This window comes from Aythya marila (assembly GCF_965140915.1).
Source record: "Aythya marila genome assembly, chromosome: 1".
Taxonomy (NCBI): domain Eukaryota; kingdom Metazoa; phylum Chordata; class Aves; order Anseriformes; family Anatidae; genus Aythya; species Aythya marila.
Window position 1 is genome coordinate 175,287,706 of NC_139042.1, and position 20,294 is coordinate 175,307,999.

The 20,294-nt window shown below is 37.7% G+C and overlaps 1 protein-coding gene across 1 annotated transcript in view; it reads left to right on the forward strand.

Annotated features, from left to right (window-relative positions):
• The window catches only part of NELL2 (neural EGFL like 2), a 148,265-nt gene extending 128,973 nt beyond the window's left edge, over nucleotides 1-19,292 (forward strand). Inside the window, exons 16-20 of the mRNA XM_082784489.1 lie at nucleotides 3,065-3,205; nucleotides 11,955-12,148; nucleotides 13,080-13,256; nucleotides 15,376-15,600; nucleotides 18,395-19,292. Of these exons, the coding sequence (XP_082640615.1) occupies nucleotides 3,065-3,205; nucleotides 11,955-12,148; nucleotides 13,080-13,256; nucleotides 15,376-15,600; nucleotides 18,395-18,445 (788 nt within the window). The 3' untranslated portion in view covers nucleotides 18,446-19,292. The remainder of the gene's footprint in view (nucleotides 1-3,064; nucleotides 3,206-11,954; nucleotides 12,149-13,079; nucleotides 13,257-15,375; nucleotides 15,601-18,394) is intronic.
• The last annotated feature ends 1,002 nt before the right edge of the window (nucleotides 19,293-20,294 follow it).

Consider the following 20,294-nt stretch of genomic DNA (forward strand, 5'->3'; position numbering starts at 1 on the left):
CATTAGTGCTGTTAATGTTCCGTATAGCCCACTGATATACCATAGCCACTGGCCAAGCAAAACTTCAATCAGTTTTTTTTCCTGTTGTCAGCTCACACCTCTGACTGAGCAGCTGCAAGATGATTCATCGGAGAACGTTTCACCATAGGACAGAGAAAAATTATTTCTAGCTGCTTTTTCCATACTAATAAGATCATTTCAGTTGTAGAGACTTTTGCAGCACTTCCTGAGCCATGCTATGCCCATTTGAAAATAGAAATCCTTTCATCCAAATGTCAAGAAAATTTTCCATGAAATCATTGCTTTGGCTCTGCAAAACGTGTCTCTGCTGTGATTTCTTAACAGAATTGTGACTCTAACAGAGTTTTGTCCTATTACAGAGAAAGTCTGATAGAATTAATAATGAACATTGGTTGAGAGATTTAATGAAAAATGTTGTGCATAAGGAACATTTATGTTCTGAAACCCACCAACACATGCTGTATAATATCATTTGCCTACAAAGTCGGTGTGAGAATTTATTTATTTATTATTTACTCTCTTTGCTGCAAAATCATGTAAGGAATAATGAAATTTTCACTGTCCATGCAGCAATAGTTCCAATGGAATGATTTCAGGCAAACAAACTGTCAAGAATATGACATTTCTTAAAGACCAACAGTGTGCTTCCATCTATGCTTTTTATGGTAGCCACTCCTTCATAATTCCACTCAACTTTGCATGCTGCCATAACAAACCAGAAGGGTGTATTTCTTTGTTTATTGGCATCTGTAAAAGCTTTTCATTTCAAGCACTATTTCTTGTGATATGGGTTTGTCAGCTAGTTTGCAAATAAATACAAAAACGCACTTTTGTTGTCAGTTTACCAATACTGATGTGACATTCAAGACTTGTTTTTCCTGAATAATCAGTAAGTGAATTCAGTAGAATGCATTCAGCCTGTGCCTGCAATACTGTGCACATAATTATAAAAGTTACAGATTCACAAATAAATTGTCCCGAAGAGAGGAACTCAGGCTTTCTTTAATTAATATTTTTCCTATGAACTCTAAGACACTCTTTCCTCCACCTCATCATAATGAAATAAATTCCATTTTCCAAAAGAAGACATATGCTATCTGGTTTCTTAATGTGTGATATTAAGTAACATTAAGAAGCAATCACATGCTTCATTGATTCTCTTGGGCCTGTGGCTCTGACCACCCCCAGCAAGTTATCTTGTACTGAGCAGATGATCCCAAACCTATAGGATGATAACATAGGTTATGTCCAGGCAGGTAAGCTATCTCCCAGACTGAATGCACCCCAATGGTAAGGGATCTTCTAGATTGCAGTCCTCCTTTCTTTTCCTTTCACTTTTCTTAAGCAATCTGTGGGTACGTGAGTGAATACCTGTAGAGAAGGCACAGACTGCAAACCAACCTTTTCTCACTACAGCAACATAATTTCCATCGATCTTCCTCTGATCTCTCAAGCACTTCTGAAGTCCCACTGGCTCCTGGCTGCTCACAAGAAAAAGGCCAGAGTTTATACTGATTTAGAGAGAGACACACTGAGCAGCTGAAGGTTGCAAAGGTTTGGCATTTCCCAGTCCTGCAGCAGGAGCACTTACATGATTATACTGCCCGTCACCATGGAGTTGAAAATTCTGTGTTTTAAACCAATTGAGACTTAGGACTTAATTTGTGGTACACAAAGCTGAGAAGGACTGTGAGCAGTATTTTGACATACATTACATATAGCTCAGTGGTCATATCACATCTCTCCTCTGTAGTCACATCCCAGAGGATACTAGATCAACTGTTGAGGTACTTCTGAGAGTTTGAGTCTTAATTCAAATTGTTTTTATCAGTTCTCAGATTCCTGGCTAAATTCGTACGTCGGCCAGCACGGCGAGTACATTGAGGGTTTATTCAATATTCAAAAGCATGGGGTTATTTTAAAGCTTTTTGTTTTGGAAGGAAGTTTGTGTGCGTATTTTGTCTCCCTCTGTGCCTGTTCCATGGGCACATCTCAGTCAACCTGCTGTTCCATTAGGTATGCTACCCTTCATATGAAACAGTGATAATGTGATAAATCTGATAATAAAGGACCCATTTTTATCCCTGTCTGTCTACATGCTCCCTGAAATTCCCTACCTGTTAACAGAACTCATGTTCTGGAACCTACTCATTAATATGGCTTACTGCTTAACTGAAGGCACTAGAAATGAACCTGTGGCAAAGTTCTCTACTTTACTAAATCCGTGAGTTCAGGTATCTGCAAGACATGCCTTTGAGGATACGGGATCTAGTGAGTGTGTCCAGAAATTCATTCTACTGTGGGTCATTACTGTAATGTTTAGTTAGTAGAAGTGCTTCTTTAAAGAAATGGGCATCCCAAAGAAATTATCAGGAGAAGGAGAAAGCGTTGTATTTCATCTTCAGGATCTAAGCTTTGGTTTGGAATCTCAGCTGCTCTTTTTGATAGTGAGAGAAGTGAACTACAGTCAGTTATGCTGAGAGTCAGCAGCATGATGATGTAAGTCAGCAGGAACTCCATGAGACAGGGAAGTCCTACTGACCTAATATCAGTGTTACCAAGGACCACAGCAAACATTTAATGTTTGATATGGCACCAGAAAATAAAAATTAAAAAAAAAAAAAAAAAAAAGAGAGAAAAAAAGAGGAAAAAAGAAAAAAGAGAAAAAAAAAAGTTTTATCAAGCAGCTTATACCCAAAAGGTTAACATCTTATTTGAAGTGGGATCCAATTCCTTCCTTCATACTGTGGGCAACTTACACAGAAGACAGACTACCTAGCATGTACTGTGAAGAATTGAGTTGCTAATACGTAAACAGTAAACTGAAATCAGCAGAACTCCAGTTAGCAAGGCCAAAAGTGTTAGCCAAAAACTGTTATGGAAATGATTTAAAATTTTACAATAAGTAAGTAAAAATTCAAGTGGCAATAATCAGAATACTTCTGTGAAACCCAGAAATAAAAGAGATATTGTTTTTCCATCAGATGGATGTGTTAATTTATTCTGTGTGAATTTTCTTTCCTTTTTTGTTCTTTTGAACCAGACATTGACGAATGCTCAGATGGCTTTGTTCAGTGCGACAGCCGAGCTAACTGCATTAACCTGCCTGGGTGGTACCACTGTGAGTGCAGGGATGGCTACCACGACAATGGGATGTTTTCACCAAGTGGGGAATCCTGTGAAGGTCAGTATCTAAGAAAGGTGGGGTAGTGTTATAGCTTGCATTACAGTGGTGTCTAGTATCTCAAGCCGTTGTGGACAAGTATTGTCTTGGGCACTGTTATCAATGAAAGTTAAACCTTGACCGAAGAAATCATTGTCTAAATAAGCATCGTAAGCAAAAGGCAAAAGAAAATAAAGTATGAATAGTTCTAATTTCTATGTGGAGCATTAATGGCTATTTCTATGACTTGCTAAGATAATATGCAGTCAGGCACTGTGCTTAAAAGAGTCTCACTGGCCTGACATCTGCTTCTGTGCATTAGTGATTTCCCACAGGCTGATAGTAAGCACTGTAATCTGTCACTCCACAGTAATCTGTTTATATGTCAGGTTCTTTATGTGTATAAATGAGCCTGAATCCAGACCCCAGTTTTTCCACTTCATTCCTCTTACACTGAAATAACCTGTGATGAAAATATTTACTGTTGCAAAGAATGATTTTGCAGCCCTAACACTCTTACCCACATTCAGGTTAATACTGGGATCCTTCTCTGTGCACAGACCAACAACTACTTTTAGGAAGTTGTTATTTGAAGGACAACCTCACAAACTGTGAAGTTCGGTGGACTTGGGGATGGGGCAAAACACAGGGTGCAGGAAATGAGAGGGTGACAAGTAGATGGGAAAGGTTTTTTTGTTTATGAATGATGCTAGAGAGAACAGCAGGTTAGTGAGTACACAGTTATTTTCAAATGCATATCTCTTAGTACAAAATGTTCTTCCTCTTCTAAGAGCAGCTGATCTTAAATAAGAGAACAAACCTACCTCTTTTGCCATAGACTACTTAGGGCAAAATTAGGAGTTTTTCTCCCTGCTGTCTCTAAATGCTTAAATATTCAGTGCTCACACAGTGTAAGCTTTCCCATCTTACTGTTTAAACTCACATTGGTGGGCTGCATTAGCCCCAGAGGGAAAGAATTGAATTAATTTCACTAAGGCAGACACACAGACAGTTCTCTAGGAGTGAGAATGACCTTTTCGGTATCCCCATCATCAATACTTTATTTCAACACATTTTCACCACAGCTGAAAGCCTGTGTTCCCAGGAGAATCCAGTGATTTGAATCAGCCACTGCTTTCATAAGTTCAGCTTTCTTTGTCAAGAACTAACTAAATGTCAGTGTTAGCTGGCCAGGTGTTAGGACAGGAAGGTGCAAAGACTTCTGAAGAAGTTGTGACAATGGCAATAAAAAGTTGTGATGCTTCTGACTGCAACGTCACTCTTTTGTCACTCATGGCACAGGTACCCTGTCCAAGCATTTATGGAAATGTTCTCAATACCCCAGGTTTTATCTTCAGCATCAATACAGTATTTGTCTTGTGGGCTGAACCTTCAGGTTTGGCATGTGCTGTGTCAAGAAATCTGAGATGTAAAATTAAACTAAAGGTATGATGCTTTTAACAGTACCTCTGTTGTTAAGATGTATGCAAACAAGGAATGATTAAGCAACAATTTGTAAGGAAAGGAAAAACCAAGGAAAAAGAAATATAGAGACCACCACATGTATGCAAAAGGAAAAACCAAGGAAAAAGAAATATGGAAACTGCCACATGTATGCAAAAGTATCAGTTATTAGCATGCTTTGGCATTTTCTACAAAGTTTCAGCAGCACATATTAAACATATGCAGAGTATAGCATAATTAGAATTAATTCACAGATGCCAGGAAAATATCTTCATTGCTGATAACTTTGGTCACAATCAGTGGGAACGCTTTCCGTTTGATCAATTGCAGCTCCAAATTTTGGAATATTTGGAGATAGGTAAGAAAACTGGATATTTTATTAGTCTCACTGCATCACTTTTTATAGTATTGAAGACTGTGACATTATCTCTCAAACAGAAAAACAGTTTGGAAAGTTGAACTTTCAGCAGTAGAGTACAGCAGTGCAAAAGCAATTGGTTTCTCCCTTGTCAGATCTTTCCACTGTGAGAGTTACCCCTACTGGGTTTAAAGGCAGTCTGGCCATTTCTTATGTCACTTCTTCAGTATCCTCTGTGTTAGAGGTGATTAGACTGAGCTGTTGGTGGATGGCCTTTCAGGTGCTCACTGTAACAACACTGAAGTGATGGGAAATGCAGCTGGAGGGCTTCAACCTCTTAGTAGCACTTGCTGCTTTTCCCTTGGAAATAGAATTATGTTGTTCACCATCTTATTTCCAGAAAAGTGGTGAAAGATCAGCTGTTTAGTCTTTGAGAATTGCATGGGTTTGTGAAGTCTTGAATTTTATATATATATGTAAATAGAGAATTCAGCATAGTATATTACTTTGTACCTTCCTCTTCATCCTCTAACGGCTTTTCTTTATAGTTTCTTTACTCAGCCATATTGGTGCTCTGGCAGTTGTCTCTCAAGAACCATTTCATAAAAGAGAACTTGGCTGAGATAGTAGATACCACAGCCTCAAGCTTCACTGCATTCAAAAACTGAAACCACTGAAGGCATAATCCTAAAATAAGAACATTCAGGCCCAGTTAACATTTACAATGCAATGTCTGAAAGCTTTCAAGATCAGTTAAAGAGAGAGGCTATATTGGTTTGTATGAGAAGTAGTGGAGGTTATATCTCGTTGGCTCTTGGACATTTTGCATACTCCCATGTCAGAAGAGTAGCTCACCTAATTAATGAACTCCCATTGGACTTGCCAAGAGTATCTGGCAGGTACCAGCTGTTGATACAGAATATAAGAGAAAAATATCTTTGCTCTCCACAGGTATCAGATTCTTTAAATGAGACAGGTGCAAATGAACAGGTTGGAAAGCATCAATCCAGAATGCCCCAGCCAATTCAAAAAGCATCTCTTTTGTTGCAAGAGTTTACCTGTATGTGAACTTACAGTTTACAATTTTGAAATGTCTTGTAACATTCTTTAGTACCACTGCTGTCCTGCTTCAAGAAGTAGAATCACTTCCTTCCCCATGTGATAGCACAGGCTGCCTGACAACACAGAGGGCTAGGACTCCCTGTGATTTTTTTCTCACTACCGAGAATAATGAGGCTACAAGGATGCTCTCTGTTCTTAACCAGTGAACAAAGTCCAAACTGGTCAATTCTGTACCTAAATCTCTGAATCTGGAAGGCAGAGGAATTGCTGACTGTCAGGATGTCGGAATTCATCTCACGGTCCATCCAGTGTGTTAATTAATACATGAGTTTTCTCATAGTTGAAAAACCACTGTCAGTTTAGAGTCCACACTCAGGTATTTCTACAGAGCTTGTCATGTTTAACAGAAGCTTTGTTACTGATAGCATTTAAGGAGGCAGGAAATAAAGAATCATTAATCTTCAGCAGATAATCTTACTAGCACTCACAAAGCTCCATGGAAATCCTTTCATCTTTATTTACGGTCACAGAAGGTCAACAATTAAAACTATGAATTAACTTTTTATCCTTCCGTCTTAAACAGAGCTATAGGCATTAAGGCTTCATTTTTGAATTTAGGAATGCAACATAAACAACACTGGAGAGAAAGCAGATTTGGAGACACATTAGTATTTAAATATTCTGAAGTGTGGGCAGAGTACAAAATTGGCAGAGTTTCTGATGCTTTATTAGAGGGCTAATAAAAAAGAAGCACAGACTGTACATTTTATGAGACAGTGACTTGAACATGTTTACTGTATCAGGTAGCAACATTTCTATGAAACTGGGTTTACTGACATCTGAAGTCTCAGCTCTTCATCTTCCACATCTGCTAAGCACTCTGACAGCTGGCTTGCATGAAGTCACAAATAAATTATTCATAATTCACTTGCTCTTTGAAGAATGGTTACATCAGTTAATAGATTTATTTGGGATAGACAACAGCAGAAACCAGACTTTCTGCTCAGAAGAGCTTGGGCTCCAAATCAAATATACTCCTTCCTGTTTCGCCTTAAGCAAAAAGTATCCAGGTATCCTTGTACAGCTACCCTGCTGAGAAGGTTGTCAAAGCTAAGGTAATTGAGAATCTTCAGTTTTTTCAGAGCAAAGAAACTATCCAGCATCTCAAACCATCTTTCAACAACATATTTATCAATAAATGAGGTGTTCATCTTTTCTTTACATGAACAACACTAACTGATTCAAGTGATTCTGTTAGGAAGCCATGCCTGGGGGAGACCTTTTTTGGCTTTATGTGAATGTCATGCATATAAATCTAGATAACTCATCAGAGGAGGGAAAGTTACAGCTTTCCATCAGTTGCATCAGAGCACGTCTCTTAGCTATTTGTCACTACCTAGCAAGGATATACACACTTTTTTTTTTCTTCTAATAGTGCCTTCACAAATTCATGTTCCTTGTGAGTGTACTGCAAATCTTCTCACCTGTTGTTATCAATAACGTTTTCGTTGTTTTTGTTCAAAAGAGTACTGGGCTGTCACTTTTAGACCCTGACATAGTAACTCCAAGATCACTTTCCATAATAGATCTAAAAAATGGGTTTGACTTTTGAATGTGTACTTTTCCATGTGCCTTACAACTGAATTTCATCTGCCATATTATTGCTTACTCAGTCAGTATCATTAAATACTTCTATATTTCACTGAAAATTTTTGTTTTTAATACTTGCTTAACAACAACCTTTTTCATCTTATACTTTATCTAGTGCTCCAGATGACTTTTAAGTACAACATGGGCAGCACATGTTCTGTCACACATTCCTAGGGAACTTTACTGGTATATCAATCCATTATGACAACTTGACCATTTATTGTTGCTTTTTATTACTTACTAATTAACCCACTATAAATCTGTGAGTGGATGACCCCTTTTATTCCAAGGCAGATAGTTCCTTTAATAGCATGTGTTATGCAAAAGAGCTCACCAAAAGTTTTCAAATGAAAGTAGTGCATTATATCAACTGTATCCCACTTTGAAGTCTCTTAATTAGTATGGTAAATGTTTATTCTGAATCTATAATATAGTGTCTTAAAACAATCTTCTTTCTATCTGAAAACGTTTTATAAAGATTTAATTCATCTTTAATTCATCATCATTTGAATATAACACACCCCCTTTGAAACTAAGTACTACCACAGAGAATTTTTGCAGCCTTTTAAATTACTTTATGCATGTTGAACTTGCATACATTGTAGTCACCATGTGTCATCAATACGGAGTAATTGTTCAGCAGTGACATCTTGAATCAGAGGCTGCACACTGCTCATGGCCAAGTCAAATGTTGCTTTCTCTCTGCGGGAGTCTTTGTCTGTTCCAAGCAACAGTCAGAAAATCTGTTAAATACAATCTTGGCTCACAACCTGGTGGGCAATTGAGATTCCTGTTTTTATATAGTTTTATGCCTTTGCAGTCTCTCAAATACTATGAATGTAGTTTAGGCATTCCAGGTACTGCCACCATTATGTCTAGCTTTAGTCCAGTATTTCTCCTGTTTAGGCATGAAATTACTTGTGATACAATTAACTCCCAGCTCTCTAATGTTTGTCACTACTGCTTCATCCATGGTACTCTTTTGTCGTTGCAATATTAAGTTGTACTCAGGGAAAATGAGAAAAGGAAAATCCTTAAAAGTGTGCCAGATCAAAGCTGCTGCAAATTAGATAAATAAGAACTGGTCCTCAACTGAGTACAAGATAGCTAGTTATAATTTGAGTTTGTTTTCTTTTCTGAGGCAAACCTCCAAGTCTTTCGAGATTTAATGTTTTAATGTTGTAGCAAACAAGCTGCTGGATTCCTAAGTAGTGTGTTGTAAATAGCCTGAAGTGAATTGATATGCTTTGTTGTTGTTGTTGTTTTTAAAGGAAAACATAACATGGGAAAGATAACAGCATAATCTGTAGCTGGATATACTGGCAAATAAACACAGGGTGTTTATTTGCCAGTATAATAAATAACCCTTACCCCTTTTCAGACACACAAGATGCAGGGGTCAATGTACCCTGTCCACATGGCTGTGGAATTTGGAAAAAAAGCTGAACAAAGTTTTGCTTAGTGTGGATGCTTTGTATGCAAGTCTTTTGCAGATAATGACTGAAGTTTGATGTGGATAAATAATCCAGATGAGAATTTCATGCATGCAAGTTTATGTTTCTCTTGACATGTTGTAAACACATTGATGTTTATGATTAGGTTAGAATCAAAACCTAAACAGCTTCTGCTTTGACCTGGGATATTTAAACTGCCTTATCCAGAACATTTATTTTCATTAATCAAACAACCGAAAAACAAGGTTGGGATTTTTTGCAAGTGCTCAATGTTGGATAAGCTCTGCTTAATATCAGAGTCAATGACAAAAGCTCAATTATTTTCAGTAACAGTGCACTAACCATTACCATGTTGAAAAACAAACCCCAGAAGCTCTTTCCTCATAGGCAGTTTGTGAAAGGCATTTGCACTTATAGTGCCAAATGCAGACTTAGTGTTTATAGGGTTACTGTTTGTCGTTTAAAGTAAACGGTTTTTATTTACATAACAGCTGAACTTTGCCCAAGTATCTCATTAAATATGTCTGCTTTCAGTTAAGTGACCAGGTTGTTGGAAAGTGATATTATTCATTTATGACACTTGCTGTGACAAAGCTTTGTACAGAAGAGTGTTTTAAACAAATGAACACAAGTGTCTGGAAGTTGTTTATTAAAAATGGCTTAAATGGTAAAGAGAATCCTGCTGCTAATCATTATATTTAGATAGGATTTGTGTTTGTTCTCTTCATTGAATAACTTAAAACCAATTAGGTTGTGTGTGTGGAGTTCTTAATTTTCAATTCCCAGATCATATTACTGTCAGTATGGATTTAAGTGAAAAGAGAGGGAGGAGAGTACAGTTCTTCCATCCCTCTGCTCTGCCCAGATCAGTATTACTCAGACAATTCCTGTTAGCTACTTGTCTAAAAACCTTCAAGACTGGAGCCTGCACACTCTCTGCACAGCTGCCTGTCCCAGTGATTATGTATCCTTACTGTTGGGATGGGTTTCCCTGTCTGAGGTGCCTGTGATGTTTCAACTGTTCATGTCCATGCAAACAGCCACACTCAGGCTAGGTTCATGATCTCAGTTGCCTTCTGCCCTGTTGCAACAATGACCAGCTCCAGATGCTTCAGACAGTGAGGCAGGAGATGTGGAGAACTGAGATGCTTTGCCCATGCTGGATTATCTGATGCACCTTTTTTCCCTCTTAACAACATTCTGTGGCAGCGAGTGTCATAGTTTGTTTATATATTGCATGGAAAAAGTATTTCCTGAGACATGAATTTGTTGTTTTCCTGTTTCATCTACTGTCCCATTTCTTGTCTATTAGGCAAGTCTGGTCAACAAAAACTCTCAATAAGTCTTCTCTGGAGTATTTATTATTTTTTGGTTATGTTTTTCTTGCTGATATTCTTTCAGAGAAGAACAATCCATTACTTTTTAGTTCTTCTCAAATGAGATTTTCCTCATCTTTCTCAGAAGCCCTAGTAATTTTGTAATACATTTTTTTCAGATGGACCCACCATTACACAGTATACTTGAAGGAAACCCACAACACTGCTTATTTATACAATGGAATTCTAATAATTTCCCTGCTGTTTTTCATACCAATTCATATTCATGTTAGCAACTTGTTTACTTTTGTTTGACTGGAGCTGCACATGGAATTGAAATAATTGAGTTATTTTGCTTTAAACTGAATGTGCTTAAGGTGAATTGAAGGTTTCATTTCCATTCTTGAATCCAAAGCTGAGTGTTTTATTAAGATTTTATGCTGATGTTGAGAGATATGTGCTGAATATGATCATATTGCTTATTTTATTTTGTACTGATCTGTTGGACAGTTAAATGTCACAATACTACTTTTTAATGAACTCTAATTAAGAGCTTGGGCCAGACTTGTATATAGACATGAACCCACTGTATTGATATTTACAATTGCCATAAATCTAGTCTTTGATCTTGTATTTTTTTCTACATTTTATCACATCTAGCTGCTTACTTCTTTCCTTTTCAAAGCCAACTTTTTTTTCAGATAACTTTTCTCCAGATGAGCAGCTGAAAAAGCTAAATAAAGAATATTCAAGTATAAAGCACTTTGTGCTGCCAGTTTGCCTTTGCAAAATAATTGTGTATATGTATAATGATGAAGTAGGCCTCTAAAAGTACTCGAATTCTTTGTAACATAATTATTTTTAACTAATTTACCTTTATTCACTGAAGGCATTAATTTTTTCTTTATTTTCTGTGCTGGGTACAAAGGCTGTAGATGTTGCTGCAACTTGAATAATTAAATATTCTAGTTTGTACACTCTAATAAATGATGCAATGCTTATTTAAATGACCTTACAGGTCAGACAACACCTTTCACGTTAACTTTTTGGCAAGTGAACTCAAATGTGCTAGACAGAGCCAACAAAAGGTTTTGAAAACAACTTTCTGCAGCTTTACTTGTTTAATTGAAAATGTCTTCTGAATGGTTCCTACAAACTATTTCTCTTCAGGGAGTCACGTATTATTTTTATTCTTATGTTTCCTGTGATCGCCTTATTCTACCTTTCTCAGTAGTATTATTTCAGGAAGATGTATAAGAAAACTCCAAATATGATGTTTCTAAAGCTGATGTGACTTGAAAAATATTTTTGTGAACTTGTAAGTTATTTTTCCCTGTTCTGGTGAAGAGCAAATTAATTTTCAGCTGAAGGCTTTAATGGCCACGAATCATTTATACTGGCTGCCACAAGAACATTTTTGTTAATTGAATGTGGTCTAAAAGTATTACATGGCATGTTTTTTTCAGACATTGATGAATGTGGAACTGGAAGGCATAGCTGTGCCAATGACACTATTTGCTTTAACTTGGATGGTGGGTATGACTGTCGATGTCCGCATGGCAAAAACTGCACAGGAGACTGTATCCATGAAGACAAAATCAAACACAATGGTCAGATTTGGGTGCTGGAGAATGACAGATGCTCTGTCTGCTCATGCCAGGTCAGTAGAAATAAAACTATCTGCTACAGCAAAGATTTTGGTAGGGATGAAGGGAAGAACATTGTGATTCAAGTAAAATTCCTCTTTTGGCTGCCTTTTCATCTGTGTATGTGGTGCTACACAAAAATGGCATTTTGTAGGGTTTTGGGGTGAGCTTCTCTTTCCAACCTGTACAAGCAGAATTTCCACATGAGGTTTATTATATACTCCTGGCAGATAGGCAAGAGTACCACTTGGTTAGCAGAGATGCCACGTATGTTTTCTGGGTGGGAGTAATGGCATTTTCACACAAAGAAACTGCCTAGGCCGATACTGGTGTTGGTAACTAACGCCAGTATCTCTAGCAGGTGGCTATAAACAGAGGTAGATTCTGTCTCTGCAGAGTAATTCAGCTTAGCTTTCTCAAATGTTTGTTGTGGGAAGCCTGATCCCAAGCTAAATGCTGATGATGAGTAAAGAACTAATACACTATTGTCAAAGTCCTGAGTGTTTCAGAAGCTTAAGTTGCATTGGCATGAGTTTAATTTCATACCAGCTATCATCATCTTTATGCGAATAGTTGCAAAAAAGAGCTGGAAGTTTAGCAGAGGACTCAAGTAGCATCCATATGAGAATGATAAAACTTAGTGCGATCCACTAAAACTTGACCCTTAGTAACGACACCATTGAGTTTCATCAACTTAGGTAAAAGCTGTCTGAAAGTTGCTGCAAATCTGAAGGTTTTATAAAAGACAACAATTTATGGTGGTTACTAAGTGTGTATTGTAGTTTCTGCCTCTTTGAATTGTATTTTGACAAAGTTATGGTATCATGGAAAAAATCACAAGCTGGCAGTGGCTTAGCATCATGCCAACAAATCAAATTTTGGTACAAGAACTGTAGGAGTCATGCAGATTTCTGCCATTACTCTTTGTCTGTCTTCCAACAACAGAATGGATATGTGATGTGCCGACGAATGGTCTGTGACTGTGAAAATCCCACTGTAGACCTATTTTGCTGTCCTGAATGTGACCCAAGGCTCAGCAGCCAATGTTTACATCAGAGTGGGGAGCTTTCCTACAACAGCGGTGACTCCTGGATACAGAACTGTCAGCAGTGTCGCTGTTTGGTAAGGCTCCTGATTACAGCAGAATAGACAGGAGGAAAAAAAGGATATGAGATGTTCTGATCTGTGAATAGTTCATTTTCATGTATTAGCATCCATTTAGTTCCCTCTGGAGTATGTGTATAATCAAAATCTGGTTTTCACGGATATTTGTCAGTATTATCAAGTCCCAGTCAAAAATGCATTTGGACACAATAGACATAATAGAAATTATTTAATCACGAAAATTGTTTTAGCAAAGAGTGGAGGTCATTTGGATGTGACACCTACATAGTAACACTCATGTGATCACTCATTCAGGGACCGATGAGGCTGCATAAGGATATGTATTTATGTAAATATGTATTCATTATCACAGTTGATAATTTCAAATATGTTGATAGACTGAAATGTGTTTATTCACTCAGACATTTCCAGTAACAGAAAATTTAATAAGACTTGATGCATTCTTCGAAATAGTGAAATGAGGTTTGAACAAAAATCTTTTAAAGCTTGTTATCTTTTTCCTGCGTGGGTATTTCAGAGTCTTAGGAAACCTGTGCTGCATAATGGTGCTCAGGAAGTTTCTATGACAGAAGCAATCCCAAGATAAAAGCAACTAGCTTTTATCACAGGTTATCTCCAAATGTAAAGTGTAGTCCATCTAGCAGCTTTCCTTTGTCAGGGTGTCATGAATTACAGCCAGAAAGCAATTTCTGTAGACACTGCTTTCCGTGTTGCTACTGCTAAAATCCAATGAAACAGATTCCCAGGTGTTTCATTAAAAGTCTTAAAAACAAAACAAAGCAAAACAAACTACAGTTTAGAATCTCAATGGGTGTCTATTCTTTATTCAAGATGCTACTCCCATAACTGAAGCCTGCTTTCTTTCTGTTGTCACGGTGATTTTTTAGGTGACTACATATTGTCTACTCCTTGTACTGTCCATTGCTACAAAAAACTAATTGAAATATCAAGATCAGTAACTGGTTTAAAGATTGCTTTCATTGTTACCATCATGCGATTCAAAAAGAGAGGAAAATTGACCCAGATAAGAATTTTGTAAAAGTGTAACTTCACAATAATTTCTGCAACAAGAGGTGTAAAATTGGAGCTATGGCAAAATGCTGGGGATTTTTTTTCAGCTCTGGTGTTGAACTCATAATTCTCAAAGCATTAGAAACAGTTTTTGTGACTACACTTCATTCCTTGGGCCACATGCCATTATCTTCACACACACACAAATACATGCCCTCTGGAGCAGAGGTAGACCAGTTCCAAAGCAAATGTGCATTAGTGACTTCAGTGAACTGTTCCCTTTGACTGATAGATCTGCAACTTTGGCCTTTGACCTGAGCTGAATAGAAGTTAGCCCCAACTTCTAGGAAATGAAGTGAATAATGAGGCATCTTTAGATTTGTGTTGAGGAGTGCAGTAACTTCTCCTACCACCATTCTGGCCCAACAATAGTCTATCTTATGATCTTTTCATACCGTGACTGTACCAAACCCATCATGTGACATGCAGAAAGAGTGGTTAAGTTTGGAAACCAGGTAATCTGATCATAACATCCAAAAGAGATGGTAAGTGTTTAGAGGTCCTTTCAATGAAAATGCTGTGATGTTCTTGCTAAGTTGGGTTGCTTGACACCCTTAACTAAGCTAATGCATTTGTAACTGTGGAAAAGATAAACTCTAGTTCACCCAGAGCTGAACAGTTGAGAGATTATACAGCAAACCAGCAATGTGAATAGAAGTAAGAACTAGAGAAACAGAGATTTCAAAGCAGTTTTGTAGTGTAGACCTGTTATGGCTTCTGCCATTCACAGAAGTAGGACTTCACAAGAACAGATCCATATTCTGTATTTCACAAAGTTCATGGAGAAGTTTCAGCAGCAGCTTGATGCAGAGTATATTGAAAGACATTAAATGTAATGCACTTTCTCAGTAGCAAGCAGAAGAAAGCAACCAACTTGCTACTTCTCCCACTGGCAACGAATGCCAGTGTTCTCTGTGCTGACTTCTGAGTAGGGACAGATGGAAACAATTAGCCTTCTAAGAGACATAATGCTGAGTCAGAGAAATGGGCTATGAAACAGAACTAATAGCTAACAATCTTCTCTTACTGTAATGTTTTTGAACAGCAAGGTGAAGTTGACTGTTGGCCCTTGCCATGCCCAGAAGTGGACTGTGAATTCAGTGTCCTCCCCGAGAATGAGTGCTGCCCACGCTGTGTTGCTGACCCCTGCCAGGCAGACACCATTCGCAATGACATCACTAAAACCTGCCTGGATGAAACCAATGTCATTCGCTTCACTGGGTCTTCTTGGATTAAGCATGGCACAGAGTGCACACTCTGCCAGTGCAAGGTAAAGTGCTTAAAGATTAAGCTGTCTCTTACTCAGCTTGTTTCATGACAAATAAATATTAATGCATTGAGCCTGGTCAGTGGCTAGGTGATGTCAACACTTGTTTTAAAGCAGTGGAGATTACAGTATAAGTGTTCAGTTTTGGTATCTTCACTCTTGCATGTGCTGGAATGATGGTTTGACAGGCTAGCAGGTCAGATGTAGGACAACAGCCTGTGCTGCAGTGTTCTGTGAACAAGTTAAGGGGCTTGGCTTTCCATCATAAAACCTCGGTTCAAGTTTGATTGCAGTTCTTATGGTATAGATCCATGGTATCTTGGAAATACATACATGTACAGTAACAAATAGGTATGTAAGGCTAGACTTCACCCGAGAAATGTGTTGTGTGTGATACTATAGAGTTATAACTGATTGATTTGTTCTTTGAGAGTAATAATTGCTTTGAGAATAATAGGACTAGTTACCTCATTGTGTGGCTTTTTTTTGCTTTAAAATTAAATGTGGAATCAACATGACATAGAGAACATTTTATAGTTTTTGTAGTCAAAGAAAAACATTGTCTGAGGATAAAAACATTATGGCTATAGGCTTATGTGAATTCTTATATCTCTTTTTAAAGATGTGAGAGAAAAGGAGGTTAAAATAGGTTTTTCCATTCAAAATAAGCCCTGTGAGGTGAATTGTACCTATACTGAAGAATGACAGAGTGCTCCCACAGTAGTCAAGCAGAAAGAGACAGGAGGACTCATCCATATATCTTTAATTTTTACTGAAATTCACAGTTGATTTTGGTCTTTATCCCGTGTCTTTCCCAAGGAAGAGACTTCCCAAACTCTAGAACTTGGTGCCATTAACTACTTGGAAAAGTGCACATAAAAATAAACTAACTTCAACATCTCTTCCTGGGAAAGTTGGGGAGTAACTGATTGTTGAGCACAAGCTGACAACCGACACCTTCTTCCACCACTTTTCTGACATAATACTGTGCGCAACAACAGTTGCTGTTGTCAAGGCATAGTTCTTTTACTATGGAAGAGTTACGTGCCAAGTAACCACAAGCACTTGTCTTAATGTAAGAACAGGTCAGTGGTTAGGAGGAAACACTGATCCGACAGAGTGGCTAATGGTTTGAAAGCCAGACGCTGCTCAAAAGATGTTACAACGGGCTCATGTGCACAAACCATTTTTAGTGGGGTCCACAGCTGGCAGTATACACCAACTGCAATGCTAGGAGATAATTTTGGAGAAAATAAAAATAATAATAATAAAAAAAGGAGTAAGAGAAGCCATGAGGAATCACATTCCTGTGTCCAGCTAATTTGGGCTTGGGCGGTTTGCTGAGGTTTCTGTGCCTCATTTTTCCTATCTGCAAAACAAATTGTTTTGTGCGATTCTTCTCTAAACCACAGCTGAGATTCAGTGATGGGAAATGCTTTCTCATTGTTGTAACACTAATCAATGGCAATGCGGAAGCAATCAATTCTGCTGATGGCCAGCAGTGTGCTGCTTCCATCTGCCCTTTTCTCTTGAGGCTCAACAAAGACCAAATCTTAAGCACAAACTAATTTCTACTCAGTGTAAGCAGATATATAAAATCTATTGCTGCAGTATGAATGTATAGAAGACTTAAACAGATACTCTGCCAAACCCATAGATTTAAAGCAGCTCAGGTGAGAATCTGCTTGACAATGAAGATGTAGCACTTTGACCTTCAGCAAGCAAAATCTTATTCAATTCACTTTCCAGAGCAGTTTTCTTTTTGAAATAAACTATCTGTTCATATTGGCAGCATTTTTGTATTGTAGTTCTGCGTGCAAGCAGCCCGCTCCTGCAGATCAGGTTAATGCTATGCCCAATTTGTATAGTTCTCGCATTCACCCTGTGTCACCCCACTCTTTCCTTGCAAAGCACGACATGGAAGGTCAAAGCTCGAGGCTAAGCCTCTCTAACCAAGCTATAGCAAAATAGGTTTACATAAATCCTCTAAGAATTCAGAAAGCAGGCATCAGCTGAAGCTGACTTAGCCACAAAACCATGTCAAATCACAAGTAAAGAAGGTGAACAGTAAGATTGTCTAACCTTCTGTAACAGAACGAGTGAAGGAAAATGTTTGAATGATTCAGACCTTGGTCTTTAATTAGTGCTGGCAGTTTAGTCAACTAAATGTATTTGGAGTAATCTAAAAATAATATAAATTTTATTTGCCTTATAAGAATCAGTCTGAAGAAAAGAAGTAGCCAAAATGTAGAAAATATTTTCTTCATAATTTAATCATGTCCAAAAGTAATCTGCTCCTTTAATTGCTAATATTTTCAGAAAAATGTCTCAACTATCAGGAAAAACTTTATGCATTAACATTTGCTGGTGCTGCACCTAGGATTAATTAACTTGAAGCATTCAATGCTAAATAAAACCCAGAGTCTCTTCTGTGTAATCTAAATAAAACTCCCAAGTGCCCTGTCTTGTTCAACAGCTTTGTGTATTTGGACAAATGCCCCATACCTTTATGACAGGAGTATTCCAGTGATCCTAGCTCCTTTCAGTCTGACTGTTGTAGCTATGGGATATAGACCACAGAAAAACAAGCAATTAGAAGAATCATCATAGCCGATACCCTTAGGCAACATGACACAATGACAATTTCATGAATGCTATCAAAATTTGTACACATGTATTTTACAGATCTATGTCTTAAAATCTGATGTGAGTTTTTAAATGGTTGAGCTTGTTAAATTGACCAAGCTTATAAAAAAATGCTAATTGTTTCAATTCTCTTTGTTCTTCCTTCCTTTAGAATGGCCATGTCTGTTGCTCAGTGGATCCACAGTGCCTTCAGGAACTGTGACACCAACAACCATCTCTCACAAAGCAGTTTCTGGTTAAAGAATTTTCCTTCACAAAAAAAAAAAAAAAAAAAAAAAAAAAAAAAAAAAAAAAGATCTTTAGACCAAAAATTGTATAAAATTTAAACTAAAATTGGATTGTTTTTGTCCATCTGAAGTGCAGAAATGTGATTCAGTTACCTGAATCAGAGTGAAATTTATGAGACTCAAGACAAGCTCAGATGTGTAAACCTTTGTATGAGGTCAGGCCCAAATGTTCCGGCTATTTGTCTGTCTGACATCATTATGCAGAATATTAGGTTAGTGTAAAGTGACACATTGTAATGCTGTACATAACGATGTCAAGATCCTAACACAGCTAGGAGCTCTTACAGGGTCTTCCAAAGCTTTGAGAGTCCAGCACTTGACCAGATGCAGAGATTTTTACTTAATCGTTATTGGTTCTGCACAAATGTGTTTGATTGCTCACTGCAGAATATAGCAGATGTAAAAGGATGAAGCCTTCAGGAATAAAGAACATAGCAGCTAAGATGTGATATGTACAGTATATGCGCTGAAAAAAAAATAAAAAATACAAGCTATTGTAAAAACAAAACAAACAAAAAAAAATACAAAAAAAAAACACAAAAAACCCTAAAAACAAAAATCGTGATGCACAGGCATGGCTTCTTAATGTTTTCTGATGGGAAAAGTCATCAATATTTTCTTGTTTTACTGCACTTACTATTATTTCTTGATTGAGTTTGTTCAGTATAAGCTCGTTATTGTGCAAATTTAAATAAATATTTCTCTTACCTTAAGTTTCTGTTTGTGTCATTTTTCCTTTTCAGGGGTGTCATTTTTTCATGTGCGTTGTTATTCCTCCTCCTTTGTCGGCATGCCTGGGCAGCTGGGCAATGCATATAGAGAGGAGCTCCTCTCTAGTTCCTCTGTGTGTGGGAGTCTCTGCCCAGCACAACCTTACAACTTATCTTTGTTTGTAACTTCACACATGCGAGTCATTGCAATGGATTGAACAGAGTAATTCATGTGCCCTCCTGCCCCATGTGCCAGTGGGATGCTGCCACCCAGAGTGGGTACAGACCATTTGTCTGACCTGCATCTGTTCACATTTAAGGGGCTGTTCTCTAGATTCCCACTCTGCTCTGAGCTGGTTTGTCTCTCCATAAGCTGCACAGCTGTTTCAGTTGTTTGTGTAAACTACCATAATTCACAGGGATCACTCCAATACGCAAGCCCTATTTTCATTACTGTACTGTTGGGACGATAAATAAAAGAGGCTGCATGACCAAAGCTGTGTTACTCTGGGAGAGAAATAAAGAAAAAAGCAGTGTTTACAAATTAAGGGTTGAAAAGGCTGAATATATAAGGAATGCAAATATCTTGTAGGTATTCCCATCTGTCCTGGTGTGTATCAAATAATTCATGTTTCTGGAGCAGGGAATACAAGAGATGCCAGGCCACTGAGTGCAAATAATACAAAGAAAAACAAGAAACTAAAAACTTGAAAAAAAATGCAAAATTTGATTGATAGTCTACATTGGACCATTAAAGCTATGAAGATTTTTCAGACCAAATAAACCTTTTTCTTCACACTGTCCATAAATAACGGGTACTCAAGGGATTTACTGTTTTGTCCTATTCCTGGCAAGCTATAATCAATGCTTTTTGAGCACAATGTTAGCTCCTTGAAAAAGAGGCTGCTTTCTCTACAGTGTTTTCTTGCCTGCTAGTAATTGTTAAGAGGTGATGTTTTGCCCTCAGCCACAGAGGCACATCTCCAGTTGATTTCAGTGGCAGCTGCATGCCTATTTCTGAGAGGAGGTATAACAGAGGGTATAACTGTTTAGA